Raw genomic sequence first — 27,310 nt, forward strand, 5'->3', positions numbered from 1 at the left:
TATTCGATTCTATTCGATTCTATTCCCCAGTCGAATTTCGAAGGGATTTAACCCCTCGAAATTCGACCCTTGATGAATTTGCCCCTAAATGTATGGTGTTTTTTCCCCCAAACTCCTGCCATTAAACACCGTTTGGGATTCTCACTTCTACTGGTTTCATATTTTGTGTCGTTTGCAATGATGTTAATATTTGGGGGGGGTGATGCTTCTTTGTAGGTCTAAAAAGTGAGACATGCACAAATGTTTGCACACAGCTTAATTTCAAAAATTGCCATCCACAGGGATGTACAATACTCCATGTACAGATATGATAAGTAATTCTGACAGAAAACATGAGATGGGTCAGAGATTTGACCAGCCATATTTTTATTAGATATTTTTAGTTTAATTTCCTGGAAAGATACTTAATCTAGGCTAAAGAGGATTTAAGTTTATGATAATCCTTACAGGAGGTCCATGGTAAGCACTACGCAGGCTGGTTTGCAGGGCTCTCCTTATATATCTGGAAAAGACAGCGACGTCGAGATCCTGCGGGAAAAGGATTTGAGCGATGGTTGTGGAATGTCTTGTCGAGGATCCTTGCCTTGGCTCGTTGAGTTGAAGTTGTACATTCATATACCTAACTCCATCACGCTTAAATGTTCCTTGCATATCCATTCTAATATTCTTGGAATTGGCAACAGTACGAGCAGTACTGGGAAAAGAAAATTTAGCATTGACTGTGTTAATGAGATGGGAAGCTTCTGTAAATTGTGCGACTGACGGTTTGCGGAAATCCCTTGCAGGCACTTCGACTGCTGTTAGTACCAACTCACGTTTATTTCCAGTATCTTTGACTCTACAGACTACATCGTCTCCATTGGCACGTTTATGTCGTTTTGGTTCACAGTCGCTAATAACTTTCCCACAGTAATCCCAGTTATCACTGGTATCTGTGTAGCACCAGGTGTAACTGTTACCGTGTGAATCACACGGGTGATCTGTTCGGCATGGCTCTCCTTTTGCAGTTAGATCATTTAATAGTGAGCATTTCTCTTCATCTCCATTTACATCTGTACATTTATAGTAATCTTCATTGGACATACACTCACTTGCACACAGTATGTTACTTGAGGTATAGTAACGCTCAAACTCTTCAACCACATGTCCACATTTACTCCAGCCATTATCTGTAAAACACTGCTCATATTTGGAACCCGTGACCTTCTGACAAGCTGATAAACACGGCCTGTAATAGGCGTCATAACCTTTCTCTGGGGAACAGTAATCCCACCATCCAGTGTCACCACCTTTCTGTTTGCACCAATAGTAATCTGAGTTTTCTCTTCCACAGGTGCCTATGCAAGTCCCACCATAGCTGGTAGTATAAACTTCCATTGATAAAGCCAAAGGCAGGTGCAGTAAAGCGGCAGTCAGCAGCAAGTCAGCAATAGATCTGAGGGACATCTGTTAAAGAAAAATGTAATTTCTTTATTCAGTGGAATTTCATATTTTAATGTAACACTGATACATACAGTATAAGATTAAATTAAAGCCAACCCTTTGCCTACATACAGTATTTGTAGCACCAGTGAAGGAACATCCTGCTGAAATCAAGAACAATATCCCACCTCTGGTACCACTCACAGGTCTACTTCAGGGTAGGGTAACTGACAAACTACTCTGCTCAATCTTCCTTATATGGCAAAATAATAGACATATTTCACGCATATCGCTGGCATAATGTACTAGGTGAGCCCAGGGATTAAAGATATTCTGTCTGGAAATCTTCTATATGATGCGGTGTTTGGCCTTGTTAAATGCTCCTTATATAACCATTATAACCAGATGTTTGTAACTGCAGACTGCAGGTCTCTGCTTTCTATAACGGAGCACAGGCCTGTGAATATTTGTGAACCCAAGAATGCAGATGTGTTGTTAAAATACATCTGACAAAATGAGGTGAACTTTGGTGGTTAGGGAAAGAGAAAAATCACACTATTAAATGTGCCCCTTTGTGAGGTAAGGTGCCTAAATAAATGCTACAAAACCCCAGAAATCTGGGATCCTGCACCCTATATTGTACATTATCACGTACAGGGATAGGACCATGGGAAGAAGTGTAAGGATGCAGATTTTCCAAGGGGGGGGCAAGGAAGAAAACATATTACACAAAATTATTGTACCCATATTTTGGTTTCCACACAAACCAAAACAGCTTTACTATAAATATATTAAGTAGTAAGTGTTGCACATGTATAGCATTGCCATTCTATTTGTGATACAAACTCCTTGTTTGCCAGGACAGTACTTAGTATTTTGTATTAGCACAATTGCTAGCCAGTGGCTTGTAGCATTCGATTCCCTATAGAGTTCTAATTACAGCTGGATACATACGGTACAGTAAAGTCTCCTTTTTAGTTACCCTAAAGGTGCCCATAGACGCACAGATAATATTGTACGAAACAAATTTTCGTACGTTATTCGGTGAATGTATGGTGAGAAAAGAGCCAACCAATATCGGCCGAAGACTTGGATATCAGTCGGCTTGTTGATCGGCTGGACAGAAAATTTTGATCGGGTGCCTTTAAAGGTACCCTTAACATCAGCCATTGTTAGTGCTGAATCGTCAGATACAGAGAGAATTCTATTGTTTCTACCTGTAAATCTGACAATTCAGTACTACACATGTGTATTGAAATCAACGATCTTTCTATAAGTCTATGGCCGTGAAGAAGGAGTAGTCAGCACACGGATTCTCAATATACTTTAGGGATGGTGCACGTTCTGCAACGGCCACTTTCCATTGGCAAACAGTATAATGCAAAGATTGAACAGCGCCATCAACTCTTGAGTCATTTAAAAAGCCTTTATTTGTGCTTTTGTGGGCATCACCGCAACGTTTCAGGCCATGCGGCCTTTTATCAAGCTTACTGACCAGTTCTAAATACAACAATTTATACCCTTTAACACCATCTAGTGGTCAATATAGTGAACCAATTATTTTAAACAAAAAAGACACAAAAAGCAAACAGGATAACTGCAATAATCAATAATATAGTGTCAATTAACAATTACGTCAATCAAGTGATACCAATAAATAGAAGCTTGGCACGATAAAAAATCGCATAGTGCATCTGTAAAAGAATAAAGACATAGATCATAATTAAAACATATAATTAATTTAATATAAAGTTAAAAAAGCCATTCGTGATCATCTAAAAATGGGACTTAAATCATATACTTTATTTAATCCCCACAGCTCTAAAGTTTCCAATTTTCTTTTTTTTTTAAAGAAAATTTTTATTACTTTTTCAAATTTCACATAGACATCAAACAGTTTGCCCTCAGTGGGCCATGACATTTTCTTTCATGACAAAATAAACAGCTCGAAATGAATTCCCATAATACAAGCCCATAGAAAACAAAACTTTTCCTATGCATGACAGCAAGATATTTGTCCCAATGATACCGGCAATACACCATCCTGCCCCTCCCCATCATACAGACATATCAAACCCCCGACCGTCCCACCAAGACATCTTTATTGACTTTATTTGACAGCATTTGACACCCCCTCAACCCGGTTTACATCAGTTCCCAACAATAGCTCAAAAGTGTGACAGGGCCTCAATAGCATCCCAACTACCCCAGATCCTATTAAACTGATCTACCGTATCATGTTTGAGTGCCGTCAGATAATCCATCCTCCGAACATATCTGATTCTATCCAGGAATTCCTTCTCTGATGGGGGAGCCAAAGCCTTCCAATTTTTTGCTATTAATCCCCTAGCCGCTGTAAGTATGCAATTAACCATTTTTTGTGTGGGATGCCGTATTGCAGGGATTTTATTACCCAGCACATACACCAAGGGATCCAGAGGCACTACTATCATAGTTACCTTTTCAACCCAACCCCTGACCATATCCCAAAACCGTTTCAACTTATGACAGGTCCAAAACATATGGAGAAGCGAACCCCCGACATCCCCACACCTCCAGCAGCAAGAATCAGCTGAATCAGGGAACAGTTTGTGTAATAGTTGTGGGGTATGATACCAACCCAATATAATTTTGTATATGTTTTCTTTAATGGTAGCACAAACTGAGGTCGCCCTAGCATTTTCCCAAATATTATCCCAAGTTGAGATAGGGATCTCAGTTCCCAGCATATGCTCCCACCGCGCCATATACCTATGAGGATGCTTCTCGATATCCGGTGCACTAAGAGCCAGATACCACCTTGTAATCAGACCCTTTTGAGTAGGAAAGAGTTTGCATAGTGCTAGAGCAGGGTGATTCTGTGGAAGTCGTGCCGCTGGAAATATGGTTAATGCATAGTGCCTCAACTGTATATATAGGAAAGGAGAAATGAGGCCTCCACCGTCTCTCCCAATTATATCCCTATAGGTGCAAAGGGTACCGTCTGTTTTGTTAAATAGAGAATAAAGATGGGTAGTCTTGGCCAAAATTAGTTGTCCCCTAGTAGAAGGCGTCAGACCCGGCAGAAAGTCTTGGTTATCGAGTAGCGGGATTAGTGGAGATAAGTGAGGTTGGAATCCTAAGTGGGAAGTCACCTTACTCCAACAGGTGGCCGTCTGTTTCATAGATTCTAAGGGGAGAATATGAGCAGCCTGCTTACATCTCATCCACAGTGTGCATGCAGGGGACCCCTTTAGCATATAATTCCTCTCAATTTCCGCCCACGTAGTCAAAGGAAACTCAGAGAACCACCCCGCTACCTGTTTGACCTGAGCCGCTAAATAGTAGCTATACAGATTGGGCAATGATAAACCCCCCAAAGTTTTAGGAGCCATCAACACTTTTTGTCCCACCTGATGCCTTTTATGATTCCATAAAAATTTTGCGATTGCTCGCTGAAGATCTTCCATGGTCCGCCTAGGAACCGCTACAGGTAAGGTGTCATAAAGGTACAATAGACGGGGAAGCAAATTCATTTTAACAGATGCAATATGCCCAAACCAAGATAAATTGTACCGATTCCACTCAAGCAGGTCTTTTTTCAGTACCTCCATTAACCTAGGGTAATTGGCCGCGTATAATGAACTATGAGTAGGGGGTCAATTTAACTCCCAAATATGTAATGGACGTAAGTTGCCAATTATACGGGAAGTTCAATTTCAAAAGTTTAAGCTGAGGATCCGAAATATTAATATGTAGGGCCTCGGACTTTGACTCGTTGATTTTATACCCAGAGAACCTCCCATACCCATCTAGCGTGACATGTAAATTTGGAAGGGACGTCTGGGGACGAGTGATCGAGAGAATAACATCATCGGCATACAGTGCAATTTTGTACTGCGTCCCCCTCACCGTTAGGCCGTGTATGTTAGGGTTGTCCCTAATCTTTTGAGCTAGCGGTTCAATGCTAATAGCAAATAATAATGGGGAGAGAGGGCAGCCCTGTCTCGTACCATTAGTGATGGGTATAGACGGGGATACTCTCTCCAATATTTTAAATTTTGTTCCTAAATCCTTATAGAGGGAGTGTAAAATAACCAGAAATTCACCCGAGAAACCCATATGCTGTAAAGTGAGAAACATAAAATCCCAGTCCAGGCGATCAAACGCCTTCTCTGCGTCTAGGCTCAGGACTAACATGGAATCCCGTCAATCAGATCTGTGACCCTCCGTGTATTATCCCCAGCCTTCCTGCCCTTTATAAAACCCACTTGATCCATATGGATTAGTTTAGGGAGCAGGCGATTTAACCGTAGTGAGAGAATTTTAGTTAAAATTTTATAGTCGGAATTAAGTAGGGAAATAGGGCGATAGTTACTACACCTGGTCAAATCCTTGCCCTCTTTTGGAATAAGTGTGATAAATGATTCCTTAAAGGTAGGGGGGACCCTCTCACCTCTCAGAAAACCGTTAAACATACGTAACACATGCGGGGTCAGGATCTGTTTGTAAGTCTTATAATTAGCTATAGGGAAGGCCATCAGGTCCCAGGGTTTTAGAGGATTGTTTTTAACGCTTCCCACAATTCATCCTCACCAATATCCACATTAAGGGTATCTAGCTCCTCGGCTGTCAGAGTTGGTAAATGCAAGTCCTCTAAATAGGATTGAATCCCATTAATATGTGGGGCTTTCTGAGTTCCTGTCCGATCCAGATTATACAAGTTATGGTAATAGGTACTGAACTCCCTCATAATTCTATTGGGGTCAGAGGTAGGGCCTGCAGGAGTGTGAATCACTTGTGGAGTAGTCATTGCCTTTCGCTGGCGCAGCTTACGCGCCAATAAAGTATGGGAGGAATTAGCTCTCTCGTAATACAATTGCTTCAAAGAAGCCAAACTTCTTTCCGCTTGGTGAATTTTTAAATCTTTAATTTGGTTCCGTAGTTGTAATATTGGTGCCAGTCTAGTTCTACTAGGAAACTTAACCTGCATTTCCTCGGCTTCCTTCAATAAGGTCTCATTTGATAGGATAGCCAAATGGGTAGACTTCCTAAGGGCTGCGCCCAACGAAATGCAATGACCCCGTATAACCGGTTTATGGGCCTCCCATAATATCCCCTGAGAAGTTACTGACCCTTCATTAAGCGCAAAGTAATCCACGAGGTCCTCCCCAATTTTTTCCCGCATAGTTGGAATTTTCAGTAATGATTCATTCAAACGCCAAGCATTTCTATCTCTTTGGGTTTTCAGCAGCTCTATGGTCAACTCTATGGGGGCATGATCCAACCAAGTGATAGAGTGAATTTTGGAGGAATGCCGCATAGTACATAGTTGTGAGGACATCAGAAAGTAATCAATTCTGGTGTGTACCTTATGAACATGGGAATAATGAGTGAATTCCCGGTCAGTAGAATGTCCAACCCTCCAAACATCAATAAATGCATGGGCTTTCAATAGGTCCCTGAACTTAATAGACAGTTGTTCGCTACTTGGGATTATCCTACTGCATTCCATCTGAGCCCTGTCTTTAACTTGGGATAACACCATATTAAAATCCCCCCCTATAATCACATTGGAACAATGGAGAGATTCAATTCTATGAAAGCATCTCGTGAGAAATGCTAAGGAACGCTTGTTCGGTACATAAATATTGGCTATCAAAAGAGGAATCTCATCTATCTGTCCCCCGACAATTAAATAATGACCATTCGGATCTCGTATTACGTTATCACATTGAAATCTAGAATCCCTACGGAACAGTATTGCCACCCCGGCGTTCCTGGTGAGACCAGAAGCAAAAATATGGGTAGGAAAAGACTTATGGTATAAATGCCAAGGATCCCCTCTCTTATGGTGCGTTTCTTGTAGGAGCACAATCTCCGATTTGAGGGCATGAATTTCTTTCGTTACAAGTTGCCTCTTAAGGGGAGAGTTCAACCCGTTCACATTCATAGAAATAATTTTAACCATTGTGAGGAACAAATAAGCAAAGCAATGATATCACCCCAAGATCCAAAATAACCCATCCCAATACCAGGGCTTCTTCCCAATACCAGTAGTTTGCTAAATGTGCCGTCAGGAACTCCAGTACAGGAACAATGACTTGTGGGGTATGGCTCCATATTATACTGGGGGCAGTAGCCTAGAATTTCTAAAGACCGGTCATGCATAGTAGGTAACATTAAACAACTTTGCATAAGTAATATACCATACACTCCAACAGGGAGGTGCATTGATAAAAAAAACAAACAACTTACGGCTTCCCACCCAAACCTGGAGAAGTCCAATGCAGGGGTCAATCCCCTTACCACAGAGAGCATGGGATGACTAAGGACCTCGTCAAATCGAGAATGGTGCCTCTAAAGTCCAAATATCACTCAATGACTCTGAAGGAAGAGCCGCGGGTCATTCTTGAACCGTAGAAACCATCTACGAGACGTAGACCAAAGTCCGAGACTTCAGTCCTAGCAAAAGAAGAAGATCACAGTCCCATGGCGCTCAATTATTCAGGGACGGATGTGGGCTTCCCTGTGGAGAGGCAGTGTAAGGGAAACCGAAAATCTTCCCCAAGATGGCGTCCAAGATGGCGGCCTCTGGGATCCTGCTGGTCGCAGCTCTATGACGTCAGCGTCTTTCCGTTCCCGGATTGGTCGCCGGCGTCGGAACGGACGCCAGCGTCAGAATGTGCGTCAACGTCAGGACGCTGGCGTCAGTGCGTCAGCGTCTGCGTCATGACGTCAGCGCGTCCAAAATTGGCGCCAAACCCAGGCCTATTTAAAGCAGCTCCAGAGTCTCCTCAGTGCCCGATTATAGGTTTTCGCTTGCTGATTCCTGGGTGTGTTTCTTCTTGATTATATTGTGTACCGACCTTGCCTGAACTCTCGTATTTGAACCTCGTCTGCCTGAACTAATTCTACTGCCTGTTAACGACCATTCTACTGCCTACTCCTTCTGTACTGTGAACTCGGACTTGTTACCTCCTCCTTGGTCCTTACTACCTCGGGGCCCTCGGGCCTTACAGTATAATCGGGCCATGGACCCTTCTGAGGAGCCTCAAGTTCCTACGGATGTCAGCAGAGCCGTTTGTGGTTTGGCTTCCCGCATGCAGACCTACGAAGCCCAACAAACCCACTTCGGCCAGGCACTTGAAGCAATCCTGGAGAAATTGTCTGCCTTGTCTCCAGCGGTTCCTGTTCGTCCGCCTGTTCCTGCTACTCCGCTCCAGATTTCCGAACCTCGCATCCCTGCACCTCCCCTGTACAGCGGTGATCCGGAATCATGCCGTGGTTTCATCAATCAGTGTGAGATCCAGTTCACCCTGCTTCCAGGTCAGTTCGTCTCGGAGCGAGCGAAGGTGGGCTATATCATCACCCGCCTGCAAGGGAAAGCTCTGGAGTGGGCTTCTCCTCTCTGGGAGAAGGAGGATCCGGTCATTGACGATGCCAAGGCCTTCATCCGTGACCTTCGCACGGTGTTCGACGCCCCTGGTCGATCCACTTCTGCTTCTGCTCACCTGTTCCAATTACAGCAAGGCACTCGTACAGTTCCTGAGTATGCCATTGAATTTCGTACCCTGGTGGCTGAAACTTCGTGGAACAATGATAGCTATCATGCTGCCTTTTATAATGGTCTGGCGATGCGCATTAAGGACGATCTGGTATCCTGTGAAATGCCTCCTCGCTGGGAAGATCTCGTTGCCTTGGCAGTAAAAGTGGATACCCGGCAGAGGGAGCATCAAGTTGATCGAGAGCAGACAAGGAGATTCCAGAGATTCCAACCTGTACTGGCTCCTCGCTTCCAGAGACCATTTCTTTCCAGTCCGGCTTCTTCCCCAGCTTCTTCTTCTTCTTCTCCTGCGGCTCCTGATATTTCTTCTCCTCCGGCTGAAGAACCGATGCAGATAGGATGGGCTCGTCTCTCCGAACAGGAGAAGCTTCGGAGAAGGGCTGCTGGTCTTTGCCTTTACTGTGGGGGCAAGGCCCACTTCGCCTATGAATGCCCTGTGAAGCCGGGAAACGCCAACACCTAGGTATGTTTGGGGAGACTTACTGGGTGGAATTGGTCCTTCTCCCCATTCTTCTACTCTACGTTTCCTTCTTCCTGTACAGATCCGGTTTGGAACCCAAAAGATTTCTTCCCAAGCTTTCCTTGATTCTGGCGCAGCAGGGAATTTCATGGACAAAGATTTTGCTGGAAGACATTCCATTCCTCTTCAACCCTTGGCTGTTCCCCTTCGTGTTCTAGCCATTGATGATCGTCCATTATCTTCTGCTGTTATTTCACAGTCTACCCTGGAACTTTCTTTCACTGTGGGAACAATGCATCTTGAAAGACTGTCTTTTCTCTTAATTGACTGCCCCTCAACTCCCATTGTGCTTGGTCTACCCTGGCTGAGTATTCACAATCCGGTTATTGATTGGTCTTCAGCTCAGATCTCCCGCTGGAGTTCTTTTTGTCAACAGAACTGTCTGCCTGCCAAATCTCTTATTAAAGTTTCTTCTGTGACCCTGAATTCTTCTTTACCTCCAGTTTACCAAGTCTTTTCTGATGTTTTTAACAAGAAGTCTGCTGAAACCTTACCTCCTCATCGTCCCTATGATTGTCCTGTTGAACTGCTTCCTGGATCCATGCCTCCCAGAGGCCGCACATACCCGCTTTCTCCTTCCGAAACCTCTGCTATGAGGGAATACATCCAGGAGAATCTCCAAAAGGGGTTCATTCATCCATCTTCCTCCCCGGCTGGGGCTGGATTCTTCTTTGTGGAAAAGAAAGACGGCGAGTTGCGGCCCTGCATTGACTACAGGGGTTTAAACAAAATCACGGTGAAAAATTGTTACCCTCTTCCTCTCATCTCTGAATTGTTTGACCAACTCAAGGGTGCAAGCCTCTTCACCAAGTTAGATCTGCGTGGGGCCTACAATCTTGTCCGGATCAGAGAAGGAGACGAATGGAAGACCGCATTCAATACTCGTGACGGGCATTATGACTTGGTTATGCCCTTCGGCCTTTGCAATGCTCCTGCGGTCTTTCAAGAATTCGTTAATGATATCTTCGGGATCTGTTGGGGAAATATGTGGTCGTTTATTTGGACGACATTCTTATTTTTTCCAAAAACCTCCAAGAACATCGTCTTCAGGTTCAAGAAGTTCTTTCTCGTCTACGAAAGAACAATCTATTTGCCAAGTTGGAGAAATGTTCATTTGAAGTATCATCCATTTCCTTCCTAGGATACATCATTTCCCAACAAGGCTTCAAGATGGATCCAGCCAAGGTTTCGGCAATTTAAGATTGGCCTCTTCCCACCAGTGTCAAGGCTGTCCAAAGATTCATCGGCTTTGCTAACTATTATAGACAGTTCAATAAAGGTTTTTCGTCAAAGATTGCTCCAATTCTTGCTCTTATACGTAAAGGGGGTAAACCTCAGCATTGGCCTCCTCTAGCCTTGGAAGCCTTCAAGACTCTTAAAGAATCCTTTTCGTCTGCCCCAATCCTTAGGCACCCTGAACCTCTCCAACCTTTCTTCATCAAAGTAGATGCCTCGGATATCGGAGCTGGAGCAATATTATCCCAAAGATCCTCTTCTGATGGTAAACTGCATCCGTGTGCCTTCTTTTCCAAAAAGTTTTCCTCCTCCGAAAGGAACTATGATGTTGGGAACCGTGAGTTACTGGCGGTCAAACTTGCTCTAGACGAGTGGAGACACTTACTTGAAGGGTCATCGGTCCCTGTAACCATCTTCACCGACCACAAAAACCTAGAGTATATCCAGACCCTTAAGCGTCTCAATCCCCGACAAGCCAGATGGGCACTGTTCTTCTCACGTTTTAACTTCATCTTAACTTTTCGTCCTGGTTCAAGAAACAAGAAAGCAGATGCTCTTTCCAGAAGTTTTATCCCTGAAGATCCCATCTCTGAAGTCCCAGAATCCATTGTGCCTCCTACAAAGATCATTGCCGCCCTGTTCCCTTCCCTGGCTTCTCATCTTTTGTCCACTCAATCTTCTGCTCCTGTGGAAACTCCTGTAGGCGTAGCCTTTGTTCCTCCTGAGCTTCATCATTCCATTTTGGTCCAGTCGCACAGTTCTAAACAGGCCGGTCATCCTGGAATTAAAAAAAACGACTGAACTTTTATCTCGTCTCGTCTGGTGGCCTTCTTTAAGAAAAGATGTTAGAGACTTTGTTTCTTCCTGCTCCACTTGTGCTGTATCCAAGTCAGGACATTCTCCTCCTAAAGGCCTACTTTTACCTTTGCCTGTTCCATCCCGCCCTTGGACCCATTTGGCAATGGATTTCATCGTGGATCTTCCTGCTTCCTCTGGCTACACCGTCATCTGGGTGGTGATTGACAGGTTTAGTAAGATGGCACATTTTACTCCTCTTCGGAAACTTCCTTCAGCTCCAGAACTTTCATCATTATTTATTAAACATATTTTTCGTCTCCATGGTTTTCCTGCTGAGATTGTCTCTGACCGGGGGTCCCAATTTGTTTTGAGGTTTTGGAGGTCTCTTTGTAAAGCCCTGAATATTTCTCTTCAATTTTCTTCTTCTTATCACCCCCAGTCTAACGGAGCGGCAGAAAGAGTTAACCAGGCTCTTGAAGGCTCAGGATGATTCGGCTGACCTTCTTCCTTGGGCCGAATTTGCACATAATAATGCCTTACACTCTTCCTCTGAAAAGTCTCCTTTTTTTTGTGTTTATGGTCTTAACCCCCTGGCCTTTCCTCAAGATCTACTGCTCACAAATGTTCCTGCCGCCAACGATCAAGCTGCCCACATGTCGGCCATCTGGCAGGCTACTACTGTCAACTTGGAGAAGAGTCCTCTTGCACAGAAGAAGTTTGCTGACAAGAGAAGGGTTTCTTCCCCTCTGTATGTTCCCGGTGACAAGGTCTGGCTATCTACTCGCAATATTCGCCTCAAAGTCCCTTCACCTAAACTTGGTCCCAAGTTTATTGGTCCCTTCCCTATCACTGAGATCATCAATCCTGTGGCTGTGCGCTTGCAACTTCCTCCTGAGATGCGGATCCCCAATGCCTTCCATGTTTCTTTGCTTAAACCTGCAGTTTCTTCTTCTTCTTCCCTCCCAGCTCCTGTCATTGTGGATGGGCATCAAGAGTTCGAAGTAAAGAAGATTTTGGACTCTCGGATTTCTAGAGGCACCCTGCAGTACCTTATTGAATGGAAGGGATTCGGTCCTGAGGAGTGCTCATGGGTAAGAAGCTCCGATGTCCATGCTCCTCTCTTGGTCCAAAAATTTCATCGGCGATTCCCTTACAGCCCAGGTGGTCCTGAGGCCCACCCTGAGGAGGGGGGTACTGTAAGGGAAACCGAAAATCTTCCCCAAGATGGCGGCCTCCGGGATCCTGCTGGTCGCAGCTCTATGACGTCAGCGTCTTTCCGTTCCCGGATTGGTCGCCGGCGTCGGAACGGACGCCGGCGTCAGAATGTGCGTCGACGTCAGGACGCTGGCGTCAGTGCGTCAGCGTCTGCGTCATGACGTCAGCGCGTCCAAAATTGGCGCCAAACCCAGGCCTATTTAAAGCAGCTCCAGAGTCTCCTCAGTGCCCGATTATAGGTTTTCGCTTGCTGATTCCTGGGTGTGTTTCTTCTTGATTATATTGTGTACCGACCTTGCCTGAACTCTCGTATTTGAACCTCGTCTGCCTGAACTGATTCTACTGCCTGTTTACGACCATTCTGCTGCCTACTCCTTCTGTAGTGCGAACTCGGACTTGTTACCTCCTCCTTGGTCCTTACTACCTCGGGGGCCCTCGGGCCTTACAGGCAGACTGCCTGGTAGGCGTGCTGGGCAAACTCCTCCCTTTGGATGGAACCTCTGTCCAGAGGGGCGTCTGGTCCGGTCTTCTCGGAGATGTAGGCTGCGTCAGGGATGCTTCAGCCGTCCGTGCTGGAACACCCAACTGAGCAAGAAATTGAAGCCCGAGGGCTGGGTCCCTGAGAATAAATTGCTGTCCATTCCAGATCACAATCAGCCTGAAGGCGTAACCCCATCTATAAGGGATCTGCGCATCTCTCAGCTTTTGGGTAATCGGACGCATAGCTCGTCTCTTAGCCAGCGTCATTGTAAATAGATCGTTGAAAACTTGCAACTTATGTCCCTGGAATGAATAGGAGGGTTGATTACGCAGATTGATAATAATTGATTCCTTACTTTCGTAGTAGTGGAGTCTACAGATGACATCCTAGGATGTGTTGTTAATCGGCATAGCTGGGCCTAGGGCCCTATGTGCTCTGTCCATGCGCCAAGCCTCAGGGGGTAGATCAGGGTTAATTGTAGAGAAGAGGGATCTTAGATATGTTCTTAGATCAGCTGCAGAGACATTATTTGGGATGCCTCTTATGCGTAGATTTTGCCTCCGTTCCCTATTTTCCAGATCCTCATGCATGTTTTGCAGTTTATGCACCTCCTCCCGGAGCTCAGCGTTTTCCTCCTCAAGGAGAGTTTGGCGCTGCAAGAGCGCATCAGAGGCTTTCTCCACCTGATCCGTACGTTCCCCCAAGTCCCTGATATCCTTCTGTAATTCAGTAACAGTAGACTTTATGCTGTCCGTAATCGTTTTGGTGAGCCTATCATACAGCCCCTCCAACTGCACAGAAAGATCTGCTGACGTCACCACATCCCCCTCATATTCCACCCGACCATGTCCGCTCACCTCTGGCAACACAATGCTGGACGTCGCGTGGGTCACTGACTGGGGGGACACGGGAGCAGTATTACTCTGCGAATCCATGACAGCGGAGTGCGTAGGAGATGCCGAAGAGCTACTCGAATGCTCGGCGCCATCTTGGGCCTGCCCGTTCGGTCCGCGTGGCCACGTGGTCTGCGGTTCAGAAAAGGAGATAGGGTATTTGCGTCCTTCGGCTTCTTTTTACCCATGGCCGCAGTGTCTGACTCCTATTCCGCTCACTTAGGGTTCCCGGTCGCTCGTCTGTCAGCTAATAAGCGGCTGGACTACGGACGAGGCACCGGAGCTCAATCAAACAGCGGCCATCTTGGATCGCCGCGCAAGCGCCTCCCTAAAGTTTCCAATTTTCTAATCCAAAATGCTTCTCGGTATAAAAGGTCCTTATGTCTATTACCTCCTCGTTGTTTCATTTCCACTGTCTCTAACACTTGGAATCTCAATTGGTTCACTCTATGAGAGTGCTCAATAAAGTGGCCTGCTACTGCTTGATCTCTTTTTCCAGTATTAATTGCTGATTTATGTTCCCTCATGCGTTCACGAACTGTTCTCTTAGTTTGGCCCACATATGCAAGCCCACAAATGCATTTAAATATATATATGGCACACGTTGAACTACAGGAGTATCGATCTTTAATCCTTATGGGATATCCTTTCCTAGGATGAAAAACAACTTCTCCCTGTTGAACTTTAGAGCAACAGTTGCAGTTATAGCAGGGAAAGGTCCCTACTTTACTATTCCTGCATTCACTACTTTGTCTCATATCAGTATGAACTAGCATAGAGCCTAAAGATCTCCCCTTTTTATAGGCTATTATTGGAGGCCTATAAAAAGGGGAGATCTTTAGGCTCTATGCTAGACCTCAGCCATGGAAACAGTATTCGCCACCTAAAGCCTGCCGAATTCACGTACAGCTCATTTGAGCCATCTGTTAATAGCTTTCCTGACATTCAAGGTTTTTTTCAGGAGAAAAACTTGATTCGTACAAATCAAATACGAATTGAATATGATTATAATTTTCAGGTTTCAGAACCATTCGATCGAAGATTAGACATTCAAATTTTTTCTTAAATAACCTCCCAGTCAAATGGTGAGTATATTGGAATTAAGAAAAATGTGCATGAATTTGAAATTCGATCTTTGATAAATAGACCTCCAATAGTAAATTTTACACACAGAAATAGATACACACATAATATATATATATATATATATATATATATATATATATATATATATATATATATATATATATATATATATATATATATATATATATATATATATATACCGTATATACTCGAGTATAAGCCGACCCGAGTATAAGCCGAGGTACCTAATTTTACCTACGAAAACTGGGAAAACTTATTGACTCTAGTATAAGCCTAGACACAACTACAGCCCTGTCTCCCAGCAGCGCACATTCTGCCAAAGCGACCCCCCCAGCGATCAACCGGACTTCTTTGCAAAGTTGATGGTGACAGAGAATTGCCAAACGGATTACTGTGTGCATTGTCCCACTACAATGTGCAGAGGGTGCTGTTTGATATTGCCACCACTGTTAATCTTTCGTATAACCAACAGAGGGCGCTGCGCTGTGTGATATTGCAGTCACTGTTAATCTTTCATTTAACCAACAGAGGGCACTGTGTGATATTGCAGTCACTGTTATTCTTTCATGTAACCAACAGAGGGTGCTGTGTGATATTGCAGTCACTGTTATTCTTCCATATAACCAACAGATGGCGCTGTGTGATATTGCAGTCACTATTATTCTTTCATATAACCAACAGAGGGCGCACTGTTATTCTTTCATATAACCAACAGAGGGTGCTGTGTGATATTGCAGTCACTGTTATTCTTTAATATAACCAACAGAGGGTGCACTGTTATTCTTTCATACAACCAACAGATGGCGCTGTGTGATATTGCAGTCACTGTTATTCTTTCATATAACCAACAGATGGCGCTGTGTGATATTGCAGTCACTGTTATTCTTTCATATAACCAACAGATGGCGCTGTGTGATATTGCAGTCACTGTTATTCTTTCATATAACCAACAGAGGGCGCACTGTTATTCTTTCATATAACCAACAGAGTGCATTGTGGGATATTGCAGTCTCTCCCCAAGTGTACTGTTGGTATAGGAATGATTAAAAGTGACTGAAATCTCAGCTAGTCGGGTACCGCTGACCCGAGTATAAGCCGAGGTAGACTTTTTCAGCACATTTTGGATGCTGAAAAACCCGGCTTATACTCGGGTATATACGATATATATACTGTACATATGGCAAGGGAATATCCTTTATTATTAAGTCCCCCCTTGCCCCTATCTGTAGATGTCCAGATTCACATAATTAAATGACCCCTATAGTTTGCTGTGATGATCTTAAATTTTGTCTCTACCACACATAAAATACAGTAAGGGGCATATTTATTAACATTGGGAACAAACATCACTGGTGATGTTGCCTATAGCAACCAATCAGATATTTGCTTTTGTTTTCTAACTTGTAGGTGGCTGTTGCTATGGGCAACATTGCTGATAATGTTTGTTTCCAATGTTGGGGGGGGGGATTATTTACTAAAATCCGAATTGATCTCATTATTTTAATAAAAAAAGCTTGACCAAACTCTCATCCATGATTTGATCTTATTTATCATGAAAATAACTTGAAAAATTTGGGTTGAGAAAAAACACAAACAAATCATGAAAAAAATGTGAATCTCGCAACTTTTTTAGATTGTGATACAATAAACCCAAATTTATGAAGTATCTTCAAAATGGGATAGGGACATCTGCCGTTGACTTATACGTGAACTTGGCAGGTCTGAGATGGAGTATTTTCACATTTGGACTTTTAGCAGCCTCTGGGTATGATAAATCTTGAAAAACAAATTTCACGAAAATTTTGAGTTTTTTAGTGAAAATTTTTTATATAACACAGCTCGACCTTTAATAAATAACCCCCCCTTAATGTTGTTTATTTTAGTCAATGCACTATGTTTGTGGAGGTAGCTCTGCTTGGCGTATTCAGAGTATTTCATTGGTATTCTTGGATGCAGTGCTGTTGTATAAATAAATGACCCCTATCATTTTCTGGGGTGAACTTATGCTTGTGACTTTACCACAAATAAAACCCAGTAATTCAGTTGATTTTGCTGTATGTGCCATAAGGAGTATATAAAGAACAGCAGCAAGTCATATTAGCCCTCATATGTTGGGTTGGGAAAGGGCAGGAGGGTCAGAAATCATCAGTGAATATTCAGAATCAATTATTTAAAGGGATACTGTCATGGGAAAAACATTTTTTCAAAATGAATCAGTTAATAGTGCTGCTCCAGCAGAATTCTGCACTGAAATCCATTTCTCAAAAGAGCAAACAGATTTTTTTATATTTTTGAAATCTGACATGGGGCTAGACATTTTGTCAATTTCCCAGCTGCCCCTGGTCATGTTACTTGTGCCTGCACTTCAGGAGAGAAATGCTTTCTGGCAGGCTGCTGTTTTTCCTTCTCAATGTAACTGAATGTGTCTCAGTGAGACATGGGTTTTTACTATTGAGTGTTGTTCTTAGATCTACCAGGCAGCTGTTATCTTGTGTTAGGGAGCTGTTATCTGGTTACCTCCCCATTGTTCTTTTGTTTGGCTGCTGGGGAGGGGGAAAGGGTGATATCACTCTAACTTGCAGTACAGCAGTAAAGAGTGATTGAAGTTTATCAGAGCACAAGTCACATGACATGGGGCAGCTGGGAAATTGACAAAATGTCTAGCCCCATGTCAGATTTCAAAATTGAATATAAAAAAATCTGTTTGCTCTTTTGAGAAATGTATTTCAGTGCAGAATTCTGCTGGAGCAGCACTATTAACTGATTCATTTTGAAAAAACATTTTTTTCCCATGACAGTATCCCTTTAATCATGGAAGGCAGTACACAAAGTGCAAAAATACAGCTCATGGCATCCTTGTTTTTTTTAACTTTGCACACTGCTTTGGAGGACATAAATGACTCCTATTGTCACCTGTATATTTTTCCATACTTACTGTACATATTATAACGTAGCAAGACTCAAATTTGTGAAGTGGTTGTCTTAACAAAACTGCAACAATTTCTCTTTAAATGCTTTTCGAAAACATAAAAGGTAAAGGGTAAAAGCTGGGCTCTTTGTTTTTCCATCTGTCCAGGAGCTTTTTTTTTTAGATATAATTGGGCCTTGCTTTGTTTGACCTTTTTGTTTGTGTTGGACCATGCTGTGTTCATGAGGTGGGCGGGGGGGGGGGGCTCAAAGGGAAAAGATAACCCCTATTTGTTTGGGTAAAACCTTTGGCTGGTTTTATTGGCTGATGAAAGTTCAGGGATAAATGTTTTTGAGGGGCTTTGAACGACAGTAGAAACCCATTCACGAAAGCTGATCTACTCTAAATACACATGAGAGGAAGGAACATGGATGGGGCAATCATACTCAAAAATGCCTGGCCATTAAAGCAAAGGCCCATATACTAAGGATGCTGTACTATGTTACACAATATCAGTCATCAATATCTGCGTGCTCCTGTAACTCTTTTGCATTGCAAAGAAGAATGTACATTTTCACTGCATTTCCCTCTCCTGTACATAGATTTCGACATAGTTTTATGCAAGAAAGCCATGCACCCTGTTGTTCATCTGACACTTACTGTTTAGAGCATATGAAGGATTATCTATAATAGTAAATAAGTTAAATTATATTTTGGATGTTATCGTTAACAACTGCTAAAATTGGTCTTGGCGAGGAATAGCCTGGAAACATTTTAGGATGGTGGAGGTCTTGGCTCTCTAAACTATAAAAGGGGCTGGAGAGAGAGTGAAAGGCATAGGGTTTTGTCACCCCAGTGTGGGCCCAGATGAACACGCTGCCTTGACTATGTAGGGACAATTTAGACATATCATAGCTCACCTCAGTTAAAAAGCAACCAAGATATTTAGCAGGGGAAGCTTTATCCCAAGCACAGACTAATGACCCAGGAGACTATGGAGCATGTTTATCAAAGAGTGAAGTTAGAGATCACCACAGTCCACTGGAGTGAAATTCCACCACTCTCCGTTAATTTCTATGGGATTTTGAAAGAGTATTTATCAACGGGTGAAAGTGAAAATTCACCCTCTGATAAAAATGCCATAGAAATGAATGGAGAGTGGTGGAATTTCACTCCAGTGGACTGTGGTGATCTCTAACTTCACTCTTTGATAAATATGGCCCTATATGTGTATGCCAGTTGGGGCAGGAGAGAAATGTGCACAATGCAATAGGGGAAATAGCCACTTCTAGGAGGTTGTCACCATGAATCTTTCTGGCAACAATGCTTTGAGACTCTATTCAGACCACACCAGTTAGTGAAGGTAAGCTTTAGAGGTGGACATGGAGGTCTCCACCAGAAGAGGACTGAAGTCAGCCCTAAGTCCTGGGAAGGCTGTACTATTTGGCCTTGACTGTGAAGAAGGACTGCAAGACAAATTCACTGCTGTTTACTGTTTTTTAGTAATGGTCTGAAAAATATTTATATAAGTGGGATGTACCAGCTATATCTGACCCAGCTACAGCTATAAATAGGGTTGGACTGTACCGCCGGGGCTCTGGGAAAAAAACCCAGGCTTTTGTGAGACCCACCAGCCCGGACCCCTTCACTAATTGAAACACTGCTGCTCTCCCTACCTCCCTCCCTGGCCCCGGTCATTGCCCCGGCCTTCGTCCCTGGCTCTGGTCACTGCTGTGTGAAGCAATAGGTAAGCACTGGGGGCCAGAGGGGGATTGGGGCTGGGATGCGGGGGGCGGACAGGGGTGGCTGCTGGTGGGGTCAGAGAGACTGATGCTATAACACAATTCCGGTTATGTTGGTGTCTCCATCTGAGAATGTAGAGCTACTTGTATATGCAGCACTATACATTCAAACAATACATGAATACAAAGGACAGGGAACAATACAATAAATACATTTTTTGTCCCCGTGCAAAGGTATCTTCAGGGTATTTATCTCCTGTGCGGGAGAGCAGCTTACCGTGAGGGAACAAAGTTGCACAAATAAAAAAAGAAACAAAAGAAAAAAACACCCATTGGGGCATATTTATCAAAGAGTGAAGTTAGAGATCACCACAGTCCACTAGTGTGAAATTTCACCACTCTCCATTCATTTCTATGAGATTTTTAAAAGAGTATTTATTAATGCGTGAAAGTAATCGTTCGCCTTTTGATACACGTGCCTTTAAAAAAGTTATAGAAATGAATGGAGAGTGGTGGAATTTCCCAGTAGTGGACTGTGGTGATCTCTAACTTCACTCTTTGATAAATATGCCCCATTGACGCCAATGCATCTGCCAAAATTTTGTTTTTGCAAGTTCTGTGTATATTAAATCTCCGACCACATCAAAGGAGTTAGACACCACTACCTGCTTAGAGGGTCTTATATTCATTAGTCTTACCTTTATATCCAGAATTATATTCAGTGTAAAAGATCACTGTTTGCAATCTGATTTAGATGAGAGTAACCTACGGGCTTTATAGAGGCATCGTTTTATCTTTTTTCAATCATTTACCAGAAAAATGATACCGTTCCAAAAAAAGGTTAGCCAAATTGCACGTGCCAGTTCTTTTTCCGATTTCTGCTTTAATCATCAGTAGAAGATATGTCTCCTGCTTTTGTTGGAAATGAAATTGCTTGGGTTGCGAAGTAATTACAATGTTTAGTCTGGGCATGTTGAATGAGTTAGTGCTGCACGTTATTGTATCACAACATTTGATGATAGAACTGGAGTTGTATTGAACAAAAGAGTTTTTCGAAATATATATTTCTGCTATAACTGCTATACATACCCAGATAATGGGGCAGATTTATGTGTGAATTTTTGCCTCGCAAGGCTTTGCCACACTTCACGCAAATTTGTCAGACGTTAAATTTCATATAAAGGCAAAAAAATAAAATCCTATATATAACTTTCTTCAATGGAAAAGAAACCTATCTCCAACATACTTTGATTAAAAAATGTGCACAAACCTGACTGTATACAGTGAAATTCTCCCTTCATTTACTGCTGTGGATAGGAATTGTCAGATGGTCCCTAACTGCTGAGCAGGGAAACAATCATACTTATTAACAGCAGGGGGAGCCCCCGCCTTACTTTCCAACCATGCAGAACTCAAGGAGCTTTGTTTGTTTCCCTGTAGAGCAGTCGGCGACTGCCTAGTGGTTTTTATTGGATTTTATCTTTGCCTTTACATCCCCTTTACTGTTTCCAACTCCAGCTGCAGGGACAAAGATCATGGAGCCAGATTTAAACAGATAAACTGGGATTCTATTTGGAGGATTATTTTGCTGCAGCCACTGGTTCTGCAGAGTTGGAGAAAGTTTGTATTAAACAATACAAAAACTATAAAATCCACATTAGATTACATGACAACACAGGATCCAGTGCAGTCTGTATATTCTGATTATTAATTAGTCTTGCTGTATCGGCTTCTGGCAGATATTATTTGACTTGTGCTGTTTTGATAATTTATGACGATCCCTAAGCAGACCTCACTGAGCATGTGCACAATCTTGGTCTTACAAAGGTGTATAACAAAGTAACAAGATGGTGACCCCCTGTGGCCAACTTTGAAAGCATAAATAATTTGTTTGATTAGGCTTGTGGTGCAGTAAGTTTATGTTTAGTATACAAAATACAGCATTTCTAGCCTTATTCAATCTTAGACTTTACTTCCCCTTTAATTCAAAGCAAATACGCTTATTCATTAAAATACAGAGTGACTTCTTGGCAGATGAATGCTGGCGAAGTGTCGCCAACGAAAATTCATCAGAGTGAACATTCCATAGCGAACTTTCTGATTAGCGAAACTTCGTTAACACACTTACATTTAGGACAATTTGGTAGGGCGGGTACATAAAGGTCATATATTTGTCTTTATTAGAGATGTTGGTGCAAATGCTTGAAGCGCCTCCTTATTATTACAAATGTTCAAGGAAGCAAAATAAAGACAAAAGAGATCCTCTAATGTCCTAGACATGAGCCCAAATTTGGTATGACCTTCAAATGGTTAAAAAACATAAAAAATATATATATTTAACAGTTACAACTTTTAAACATAATCCTACTTTAAAATATGAAAAAGCGGGATATGATGTCACTGAGGAGGACGTAGCTTCATCTTATCAGTTCACCAGGTATAACCTAAAGAAGCAGACTCTGGCGAAAAGGGTAAATTACTGTAAAATTCACACTTTGATAAATTTGCAGAGTAACGGTCGTTCGCCTGAGTGAAAATGTGCCTGACAAAAGATCGCAAATTTTCTTAAGCGTTGAGTCTCTTTCGCTAGCGAATTGTCCTCTACGCCTATTTGTAAATTGATGATGTCTCTACGGATTCTCTTTTTGGTGAATTTTAACAAGCGTCGGTGACTTTGCCCTAATTTGCCCCAAAATTCTAAGCCAAATACAAATAAACCGATAACCAATTTGCATTGCTCGTAATGTTATATGAAAAAAACTATTGCTATTGAAAGCAGCATTGACTTAACTCCTGTTGTTACTTTGTTATCAATGTTGCAAAAGTCTAAGTTCCCCAGCAAACAAAGCTCTGTTAATCATTGGCCGAGTCTTACATTGTATTATCAGTCTGAGCCATCAGTCCAGTGAATAGACAAGGACAGACAAACACTGCTTCCAATAGCAATACAAAATTCACAATACTTACAGTACCAACCATAGAAACTTTGCAATGAATGTATACGGCAAAATAACATAGCATTCATTTGGCAAATTCTTCATTTGAAATGGACTTGCCCTTTAAGTAGACTCAGGGGCAGATTTATTAAGGGTCGAATCGAAAGTTCAAATCAGCCTTTTTGATTTTTTTTATGTTCAAAACTCTCAAATACGAATTGTGAATAATCAAAATCGATCCGAATTTCGATTCACATTTGAATTTTGAGATTTATCAAACCTTGCCCATTTAAAAATTCAAATTCGACTATTCTCCATGAGTTCATATATAAAGCTGGCCATAGATGTTGAGATTTTTAAAAGATCAGATCCTGATTGTGAGACCACGATCTTTCTCGGAACGATTGTACGATCGTACGAATTTACCATCAACTAAAAAGATCAATTTGCCAGGAAAACAAAGGGGAGCTGCCTGCTTGGCCCTGCAAACATAGATAGATTGCACTGGGGCCGACAACGATTTTTTGACCTGGCCGATCAATTTCCTGACCGATGTCGGCCGAAAAATCGTAAGATGTACAATCGTTCGAATCCCACTAACCGCACGATAATTTCGAAGGATTGGTCAGACTTCCCTAAAATCGGTCGTTCGGCAAGAAGAATCGTCGCCTCTATGGGGAGCTTAAGTCAATGGGAGAGGTCCAGAGACCAATCTGAAGATGTTACTAGCCTTCCTGACATTAGAATTTTTTATTGAATTACCCCCCCAATCGAATTTTGAGTACAGGTATGGGATCTGTTATCCAGAAACCCGTTATCCAGAATGCTCTGAATTACGGAATGGTCATCTCCCATAGACTCCATTATAATGAAATAATCCAAATGTTTAAAGTGCTTTCACAGGTGCATTCAATTAATGACTAATTCATTTAAAGGCAGAGATAATCACAGTGTTGTGTAAAACCTACAATTCTCATAGCAATATACATTCATATGTATCATAAAGACACGTTCTTGTTAAAACATATTACATATGCTAAAAATGTGTTTTTAAATATTGAAAATGGTCAGTATAAAACTACTATGTTGGTGAAAATGAGTGTGATATATTAATCTCTAAGTACATACAATCATAAAATGCAATGTATATCACTCCTAGATGTTAAGTATAAACACGTCAATCTTATCAAACAATTGTATATTATAGACAATTACTGTAGTTAATAAAGTTATTATATGGATTATGGAGCATTATTATATAATATCCACAATGTTATCAGCGCTATTATATCACTTATTTAATTTGGTTATAAACTTCATATGCTTATATTTTAGCTCATATTTTATTTTATTTAATTTTATATTATTTTGTATACACTTAATCAATTATTGTGGATAAAATATAAAAACAGTTCATATATTTGTTTAGATAACTATTTCATATAGAGCTCAAACTCTCAAAATACCCTTAAAAACTCGGCAATGGCATCTCGTTTTTGACGTTTTTTTTTTACGCCGGCGGACGTTTTTTTTCCAAAGCCGGCGACAATTTTTTTTTGACACTGGCGAATTCTCGCGAATTTATTTGCTGGCGGCGAATCGCGCAAATTCGCGCCTGGCGAATATCTGACACTTCCCTCACATTTTTGCCTATGTCTTCATCATCCAATGCATTAATGCCACAGTGTTTTTTTGAATTTTTTCATTTGCTTTGACTCTTTCTATAAATATTTACACTCTCCTCTTTGCCAGTGACAGACTCAGAAGCATTGTAGATTGTGCTTTTAGAAAGGGCAATGTCACGGCCGGCACCCAATACCAAAACAGGTGCCAAGCACCCTGGTCTCGGCTCGGCTTCACCAGTAGTGTGACCACCGTTTGGCTTCGGAAGGAGCCCTCAGCTTACTTGGGTGCCACCTGGACTTAACGAGGGGTGCAAGGCAAGATGTTCTGGCTGGCGAAGGGGCACGGCAGGTAGCAGAGTCTTTTGGGCCGAAGGTCACGGTACAAATGGAACAGGCAACAGAATCGTCAGACAGGCTGGGTCGAGGCAGGCAGATAACAAGAATCGTCAAACAGGCAAAAGGGTCAAAACCGGGTGATCAATCGAAGGGTTAAACAGTAGAGTAGTCGTAAGCAGGCAAGGTCAGGATCCAGAATACAGAATAGTCAAAATAGCCAGGCAGGGGTCAAAACAGGGATTAAACAGATTCAGAATACAGCAAAAGCTCAGAAAGCACCAGGAACGAAATCCTATCACGGGCAAAGTCTCACAGCCCTAATGGGCTTTTTATAGTGTTTGAATTGCGTGCCCTTGCGCGCTGACGTCACTACGTCAGCGCGCCTGCGCCTTTAAGAAAATCCAGAGCGCGCCGCGCGCGCCCTAGGACGCCGGCGCCTGCGGCCTACAGAGCCGCTAGTCGAGGCGGGCGTCCCCGCTGAGGGGGCGACAGGCGTCCCTGTCGCCCCCCCCCCTAGACCACCAGGTATGTTCGTTACAGGCAACAACTGAAGCAATTGCTTCAATTCTTGCTCAGAGTAAATATTCTAGATCATCTAAAGTAACACTTAGCTTATTTACTAAACTCCTGATTTATCTCATATTTAAAAAAAAAAAAACACGGGGAAAAACACTATAAAATCGAGCTAAAGCCAAATCTTCCAATTTTTTCAGACTTTTCCCCAAATTTCTTGATTTTTTGGGTTTTTGCCCAAAAAAACGGAGAATTTTTTGGATTTTCATACTAAACTCAGTGCAAACCACTATATCTTCAAATTGAGATAGGCGCCCGTCAAATTGACTTATACAGGACCTTAACAGGTAATACTGAAGTAGGAGCCTATAGCAGCTATGGTGAAGTTTAGCAATCTGACTTGTAAGAGTCTATTATGCTTAATAATGCTCATACATCCAGTACTCAATCAACATATTGTGTTTATTGCCATTGCTCTTTTGTAGAAAAAAATGGATATTATTTGTCAGGAGAAAGAGGACTTCAAATAAGATCTTTTTGTTAAAATTTAGCAAAGAAAATTTCCAATCTGGAAAATCTCTTAAAGAAATAGGGGCAGATTTATCAAGGGTCGGATTTCGAGGGTTAAAAAACCCTCAAATTCGACCCTCGGAGTAAAATCCTTCAAATTTGAATATTGAGTTCGAAGGATTTTAGTGCAAAAGCTTTGATCGAACGATTCGAACAATTTTAAGCGTTCGATCGAAGGATTTTTATTCGACCAAAAAAAACTTTTTTAAAGAGACAGTACTTCGGTTATCGAATGGTTGAACGATTTTTACTTCGAATCATCCGATGGTCGAAGTACCCAAAAAATACTTCGAAATTCGAATATTTTTTTATTCGAACTATTCACTCGAGCTTAGTAAATCTGCCCCATAGTGTTGTTTTTGAAAATTATATCAACAGAATGTAGCAATGTCTGATCATGTTCAATAAAGATTTTGTTCAATTTTGCATATTTTTTTTTGTTTAAAATAGACGTTGGGGGCTAATTTCTTTAAGAAGAAAAATGATTCTAGAAATACTTTACAGTACAGGAACAGCATTCCTTATCCATCACCACTAAAGTTTGGACTTGATCCAAATACAGGTCCCAGACATTCACACTAAGGGGCAAATTCACTAAGATGCGAAGTTGCGCCAGGCGCAACTTCGCCGCATTTCGCCAGGCGTGGTTTCGCCAGCGCTTCGCAAATTCACTAAAATCCAAAGTTGCGCACAGGGGTAGCGTAAGGTTGTGGAGTTGCGCTAGCGTTGTTTCGCTATATAAAGCGAAGTTACGCTAGCGAAGGCTAATTTGCATACGGTGCGAAATTCAAATTTCAATGGAGGAACACGTATCTGCACTACAAATGCCTAGAAAACCTTCAAATCTGCAAATAAAAATTTTATTTTGCCCTACACATGTGCCCACTGTCTAGGTAAGTTGCCATGAGTCAGGAAATGTAGGGGGGAGGAAGGGGAGCCCCAAAAAATTTTCGATCTTTTTCAGCCTATCAGCCATCATGTAGAAAACACGCCAGCGTTTTTTGGGACTTAGAAAAAATTTAGACTTTTTTTGAAACAATCCCTATCTACTCTATTGCGCTTCGCCAGGTCTGAGGTGGCGAAGGAAGTCTAGCGTAAAAGGTAGCGTTCACTACACTGCGCAAGTTAGTGAATTTGCGTAGTTTCGTCGCTAGCGAAGATTCGCCTGGCGTAAGGTTGCGAAGTAACACTAGCGAAACTACGCCAGCGTTTGTTAGTGAATTTGCGCAGTAGCGAAAATGCCAAACGCTAGCGAATTAACGCTATCGTTCGGCGCTTCGCGCCTTAGTGAATTTGCCCCTTAGAATTTTCATTACACCCCCACCCCAATTATTAGCAAGTCAATTGGAAAACAGGACAACGAGACTGTTACAAGCAGAATAAATCCATTTATTGATGAATGTGATGTAACATTTCAGGGCAAGGCCCTTCATCAGACCCCAGGGTGTTTTACATGTGATAA

At 42.3% G+C, this 27,310-nt stretch overlaps 1 protein-coding gene across 1 annotated transcript; it reads right to left on the reverse strand.

Moving 5' to 3' along the window:
- Window positions 1-349: 349 nt before the first annotated feature.
- Window positions 350-20,652, reverse strand: XB5852327.L (uncharacterized XB5852327 L homeolog). Its single transcript, XM_041573433.1, has 2 exons — window positions 20,567-20,652; window positions 350-1,446 (listed from the first exon to the last, which is right to left on the reverse strand). The coding sequence occupies exon 2, from the start codon at window positions 1,444-1,446 to the stop codon at window positions 415-417; it is 1,032 nt and encodes a 343-aa protein (XP_041429367.1). The 5' UTR covers window positions 20,567-20,652; the 3' UTR covers window positions 350-414.
- Window positions 20,653-27,310: the final 6,658 nt, after the last annotated feature.

Source organism: Xenopus laevis, chromosome 8L (assembly GCF_017654675.1).
Source record: "Xenopus laevis strain J_2021 chromosome 8L, Xenopus_laevis_v10.1, whole genome shotgun sequence".
Classification (NCBI taxonomy): Eukaryota; Metazoa; Chordata; class Amphibia; order Anura; family Pipidae; genus Xenopus; species Xenopus laevis.

Bases quoted from the DNA above. Each gene is read 5' to 3' on its own strand.
- XB5852327.L (XM_041573433.1), bottom strand. From the start codon at position 1,446: ATGTCCCTCAGATCTATTGCTGACTTGCTGCTGACTGCCGCTTTACTG.